General features: G+C 37.9%; 1 protein-coding gene across 1 annotated transcript; it reads left to right on the top strand.

Annotated features, from left to right (window-relative positions):
* Positions 1–5,366: 5,366 nt before the first annotated feature.
* LOC142348018 (uncharacterized) lies at positions 5,367–6,887 on the top strand. Its single transcript, XM_075399184.1, has one exon. The coding sequence runs from the start codon at positions 5,367–5,369 to the stop codon at positions 6,885–6,887; it is 1,521 nt and encodes a 506-aa protein (XP_075255299.1).
* The last annotated feature ends 223 nt before the right edge of the window (positions 6,888–7,110 follow it).

Below are 7,110 nucleotides of genomic sequence, written 5' to 3'. Positions count from 1 at the left end.
TACTGGCATCTTCGCACAGGATTTTTGATTCATATTCACTTGTTTTGCATTGCTGTTTTTCACATCACTGTGGCAGGCAAAAGCTGGCAGTTGTTTGCGTACTGTCTGTGAGTCAACCTTATCTGCGGAGCTGTTGAATTCAACCGCCAATTTGAGCTTTGTAAAAACGTCTCCATTAGTCTCCAAAGTTGTTGCAGTCGAAATTAAGAATTTGAAGGTTGTAAAAATACAAGGCACAGGAAAATTCTGGTTTCGTTTCAGAGTTTCCTTTTCGAAAATTGTTGTATCAAGCAAAACGTGATAATGGTTAGTTACTAAACCGCAAAACTCAGAATCAAAATGGGCACACACTGCATAAACATTTGTGTTAGAAAAGGTAGGTTTCTCTTCGACAATCCGAAATTTGAACTGATTTTGAAATTGTTTAAAGTAATTTAAACAATCTCGTACATCGCCTCAACCGTTTTTGTTGCTGGTGTTGTTATTCGAAATTTCTTCTGACTTTTGTTGGAATCGTGGTTTCTTTGCTGGAGGTGGTTTTGTTGATTCCTCTTGGGTGAACTGAGCGCGTATATCAGCTGACTTTTCAATCAAGTTCTCAAATTCTTGAACAGTTAGAGAAACTCTCTGCTGAATTTCGTAATCCCTTTCCGCTTTCTTGAACAATTTTAGAAACACATATGTCCCCGTCCTTTCATACGTTTTCACAGTTGCTCTGATTAAGCGCTTATCAGTTTTCGAAATGTCGAAATAACAATCGCCAAATTCTGTGTCTTTAGTGGAAGTGAAAGGCATGGCGCAACCAAATTTTATCTCTTTCAAATAAAGTTGTGAGCGCTCCAACTCAATGGCGGCGGCAAGCTGGGATTACACATTTGTCATCAAACATTCAATTAAAAACAAATGATTGGCGAATACAGTCTCAAGTACGCCTGCGGCGTACTTGATTCTGTTCATTACGATTTTTATGGCAAACATATGGTGCACGAATGTGATCTTTTGAACAATTTTACATGCATAAAGTGCTCATATAAACTAAGAAATTAGAAACAGATGCGACCTCAGATAATAAACTTAGACGTTGAACTCAATTTCAAAGGCATAAAGCAATCATATACACTACAAATTAAAAGCACATGTGACCTCAGATATGAAACTACACATTGAACACAATATATAACAACTGTTAATTGAAAACAGATGTAACCCTAGATAACAATCTTTGGTACGCTCAAGTTAAAATTGTGAGTGTATGTTGTCTCAAAATTGAAAACAGATGTGACCTCTAGCTTACATGAAGTTATTGCAAAAGTTGTACACGGAAACTCTGAGCTATAATTCGGCGGCATTCATATATGGGTTGAGTCAAATTGCAGTTTGTTTCCAGCAACAAATTCGAATCTGTTTCACTGAATTCTTTAAACACTTAACTTTTAAAATGCCGGTTAAAATTCTCGCAGAGTCCGAGGCTACTTGGGAAAGAACATTAGATTATCAGACAGGTTATGAAAATTTTGTGGTTCTTATTCAACAACGAAAACAAGATGATGTGTGGCACGTTTACCATCACTGTCTTCTTCCAAAGCTTCTTATAAATGCAATTGCCGCCCTGCCCGAGAAAACCGACCTATCCGAAAGCACTATTTTTACTTCTGGTGGCCAACTACCTGCAAACGTGCTGCCAGCATTTCAAGATTGTAATATGGACACATTACCTGATGAAATAAAACGTATTTTCTACCGGTACGACTGTGACTGCGTACCTTTGTTTGAAAATCAATTCGGAGCTTATCAAGCTTGTGATGATCTTGGCAATTTGTGGGGGATCAAAACTTCACCGTCTTCACCAGACAGTGAGACAACACCATCTAGTCTACCCACAACACCATCAGTTGACCCAAGTCCAACTGTTACGCCGACACCTAACCCATCTCTCTTCGCTGGAATTCACAACAACAACAACCCTCCAAACAATTTCGATAACTTTGACGAGAACGTTCTGTCCGGAACAACTTTTCGAACGCGAAAGCGAGAGGTTCTGGCCGACAGTTTTCAAACCCCCACTTGTTCAGAGACTCCAAACGTTAGCGGTGCACCAAAAAAGCGACAACCAGAATATTCTTTGATGGACTTATTCGATTAAATTAACTTAATTAAAACATGAAACTTTACTTTTATCTAAAAACTGTTTCAATTTAGAGATGTGAAGTTATGCGTGCGTGTGCGTGTGTTATACAAATTACGTATTTTATATTTCTCGAATTTGTAATATAACATTTTTTGAAGACTGTTTTGTCTTTCAATCCAAAACAGACAAAAATATAATTCAAGTAAGTGATCAAGTTCAAACTTGGTCAGGGAAATTTTCACTCTCCCCTAAGACGCAATCACACATATTATTTTCCTAGCAGGATTTCATGTACTACAACCACTATGGAGTGATTAGTTTTTGAGGTAAAATATCCAGATTAAGACTATCGAATCAATAAAATTTATTAACATCTGTATAATCAACCTTAAGTTTTTCGGAATTAACAATAAATTTATTTTGCCAAATGTGTCCGTTTTTTGGCCCAAAAGAACTGTTAACATAATGGCAGCAGCTGTAGCAGCGTATGAACCCTGAAATTCATTCATAATATGGAAAAAATTGTCAAAAATTGTAATCTCTCACAGAAAAAAAATCAAAAAATTGTACTTTAAAACAAAATGATGTCATTAGGCTGAGTTAAATAAGTTTTAACTTCCTCTAGCAGCCCCTCCTAGTTTTGGGCTCTCGTTCAAAAGGGTAAAAAAAGCAGGTTTGTTAAGAAAAATTTTGAAAAAATTGAAAAAAAAATTTTTTTGATAGATGACCTCTGACCTTTGACCCCAAAAATGAGGTCTCCAAAAAACACTTGGGATGAAACTGATGGTGCAGAGGTCCTCAGCACACTGTATCCTACAAAACATCTCATCACGCTCGCCAAATTTAACTTAACCGTTACGGAGATAATTAGCGCCTAATTAACGGCTAATTAGCGACTAATTAACATAATTGCTAATTAATGAAAAAAATTGGAATTTTTTTACAGCAATGTCTTTTTGGGAACATGCTGGATATTTTTGATTATAAGCATCTTGGCCGAAAAATGGCTCCTTCACCGATTTCGAAAACATCTGGTCATCAATGTCACATTAACATCTGGCTTTAATTAGCATATGAAGTACCCTAGGGAAAGATGTTAGATCGCGTTTCTTTGCATTTTTGCTCATTGATTGCCCACGACATCAACTTCTCTCATAACACCTGTCATCGAAAAAGACTTCAGAAAAAGACACATGTTTTTGTCATGTAATTGTCATTTAATGACATTGATTTATGATGATTGACAGGAAAAAAAATTTTTTTCTTGTTGTTTTAGAGCAATTTTTTAAGTTCTGTCCTATGTTTTTTGGCCCGGGGAGCAATTTTGCTCATCACACTTGACAGTGTAGGACAACTCTAACCACCCGTTATATATAAGGTCTAAAATGACCCTTTTTGAAAAAATTCAAATAAAGTAACATGTTTTTCCGCTTTTTTAAACGCATTTTTTGAAGTAATCCACAAACAACAATACTCGGTATGACCCCTCTGATGGTCTACTAGCACATCTTTTGAATTCGCAAAATGTTTTAATCCTTTTTTCGCGTTTAATTTTACTAAAATTTCGAAACTATTCGAAGCCCGCCGATTCCAGTCAACCCGAGGCCGCTATTTTGAAATTCAAATTTAGCGCCTTATCTAGTGAATATCCCTTTTGTGCATTAGCTTCAAATAAGGGATAATAGGAAAGCCGGGGTAATAGTTTTAAGAAAAGACAAAGTCTTTTGAGGTCGAGATAAATTTGGAGTTGAAGCGCGCGCCAAAATTAGCCTATCGAAGTACGTTCAATTTGAATATCAAATTTGCCGCCCTATTTCAGTGCGATTTTCAAAACACTGTAAACATGTATTCATTCGTAATGAGTGAAATTGAGTATTACACAGAACTGAGTTTTATTGCAGAGTAACGAACATTATTAAACAAACCGTTTATCCAACTTCATTTATTTACTTCAGATAACTGCTTTTGAAATGACTTATTCTTGCCGCTTCTGCCCTTCAACTTTTAGTACACCGGGAAACAAATCGCGACATGAAACACGATTTCATCCCGATGAGTGCGGCTTACCACATTATCAATGTTCAATTTGTGAGTTTTCAACTAGAAAACTATCTCCTCTTGCAGAACATATGAGAACAGTTCACTCAAAGTTTACAAATTGTTGTCGTTCTTGTTATCTTGGTTTTAACAATTCTCACCTCTACGCACAACATATTAGCTCTGTTCACTCGCTTCCCGTTTTTGGAGAAGAGTTCCAGCCTTTACAAATACCCTCCCAGTCCGCATTTATTGGTTACCTTCAAACGTTTGTAATCGAAGCTGAAAACAATGAAGAAAATTCGTTGGACTTGCAGACCTTTATGCAGTCCAAGCGAGCACAAATAGAAGAAATTATTGAGCAAAAATTAAGCTCAGGACGCCAGAAAATTCAATTTTCCGCTGAACTATCACTCTTCAAACCAAAACACGAGACTGATGAAGACGACGAAAATTTAGTTATATTTGCCAATTCACTAATGACCCCAGTAACTGCTGGAGGTATCTCAAACGACGACTTTGCCCTGATGGTGGAAAAAATGTTGGCTGTTCTCTTTACTTTCGTGTCTTCAGGGAGTGGATGGCTACTAGATCGAGTGATTCGCTTACATCTCAACTTTGCGAAATACAGACCTATTCGAGGATCGTCATTCATAGCTCTTCCTTATGAGTTATCCACATGCCAAGCTGTTCTAAATATTCGAAAACACAATGACTTTAATTGCTTTGTCTACTCTTAAATAGCAGCCTGTTGTCTGAAGGAAAATATTGGCATGAAAGTTGACGGTCAAAACGATACTTTGAGAGCAACAAATCCCGAAACTTATAAAGACCTGAAATCGCTTTTCCCAGCGGGCAATTTTCAGATGCCAATGGTAGTAGTCTCAACAAGTTTGAGGAACTTAATTCTGTTCAAGTTATCGTGTTTGGTTACCACAAAAAAGATCTATTTCCTAAGCGAAATTCAACAAAAAAGAGTTCAGAGGAGTTGGTTATTGATTTACTGCTACTTTACGATTCAGATAAACATCACTATGTTCTTATCAAGGACCTGTAAAAATTTTATTGCTTTCTACGGTCAGTGAGGTATCCTAGTTACCTGATTTTATGCAGAAACTGTTTCTGGTTATGTTATGACGGTGTCACAGCTTTCGATGAACACGTTGACAGGTGTAAAGATCATTCACCAGCCCTTGTCCGAATGCCCAGCGAAAACAGCAATATCTACAAATTTAACAATTGGTGTGCCCTCTGGTTTGCCCCATTGGTAACTTACTCTGATTTTGAATCTTTCCTACGGCCAGTATCTACTTGTTCACTTAGTGGAAACGTCTCCTCATCATCCACCATAGAAACTCATGAGCCCTTCGGTTTTGCTCTGACTGTTGTTGAGCATAACAACCCGAAGCCCAAGTATACCCAATTAGATATCTCCGAAAATTGCATGAAGATATTTGTGAAAGTGCTTCACAAGTTGGCGAATGATATTCACAAGCAGGAACAAAAACATCCGTATTTTCGTGGAGACAGATCAAAACTTGGAAAAACAGAAAGTGTTGCTTGTTGGATTTGCGAACCTGATTATGATGAAAATGACGAAAAAGACCTTGACCACTGCCACTACAGTGGCACAATTCTGGGCTGGGCCCATCCGCAATGCAACCGACTACGGAGAACGTCAAAATTCATTCCCGTAATTGGGCACAACATACAAAATTACGATCTCCACCAAATCTGTCTGGCATTGCAGGAAAGTAAGCCATCTACAACAATAAGCGTAATACCTGCAACTGACGGGAAATATATCTTGATGCAATTAGGTGTTCAAGTGGACACGATGAAAAGGGATGGGCAAATTGTTCCAGTGTATGAGTTCCTAAGGTTTGTTGACTCGTACAAGCTTTTTAACGCATCTCTAGAAAAACTCACCGAAACTTTACCGCCATCCGAATTCGGCATTTTGAAAGTAATGTTCAATGAAACTCCTAGTGACCACTTTGACCTGCTCAAGCAAAAAGGTTACTACCCATATTCATACATGTCTAATCGGACAAAGTTCTCGGAAGATAGTTTGCCTCCAATAGAAGCATGGAAAAACTCACTAAATGGCACAACAATTAAGCAAAACGAATGGAATCATGCAAACAGAATGTGGAATTTGCTTGGGTGTAAAACCATGCAGGATTATCATGATGCCTATCTAAAATTAGTTTGTGCTTTATTAACTAGCTGCTCCGAGTATTGTCGGAAAATTAGTTTCAAAACTTACAAGCTTGATGTTGTACAGTTCTTCACTGCCCCAAACATGGCAAAAGATGCCGCAATTCGTATCACCAAAGCTGAAGTTCAGTTATTCACTGAACGGGAACATCTGGACATGATAGAGCCAGCGTTACGCGGGGGTATAACCTCTGTTTTCGAAAGTCGACATTTTAAAGCAAGCAACCGCTACCTGCCTGGCTTCAACTCCGAGGAAACGTCCACATTTGGGCTAATGGTGGACGCTATTAATTTATATGTTGGAGTTATGCAGGAGGAGATGCTACCCGTTGGTGATTTTTGTTTTGTTTTCGACATCTCAATAAACAAACTACTACAACACCCTGATAGCTCTTCAGTTGGGTATTTCTGTGAAGTCAATTTAGAATACCCAAGTGAAATACATGATCAACAGCAGGACTACCCATTGGCACCAGCAAAGACACTAGTAAAGGACGACTGACTAAGCGATTATCAGTTAGAGGTTAAACAGCGTTACAATTTACCGGAAAATAAAGTTAACAAACTACTGCAAACTAAGTTTGACAAAAGCAAATATGTCCTACACTACAAACTGCTGCAATTCTATGTTCGACTGGGGTTGCGTATCAAAAAAGTACACATAATTCTCAAATTCACACAATCAAAGTGGCTTGAACCGTACATTACCTTAAACAGCGCCATGA

Source organism: Convolutriloba macropyga, chromosome 10 (assembly GCF_964194025.1).
Source record: "Convolutriloba macropyga chromosome 10, txConMacr16.3, whole genome shotgun sequence".
Lineage (NCBI taxonomy): Eukaryota > Metazoa > Xenacoelomorpha > Acoela > Convolutidae > Convolutriloba > Convolutriloba macropyga.
The sequence above is the reverse complement of the archived record's forward strand: the minus strand, read 5'-3'. Positions and strand labels throughout refer to the sequence as shown.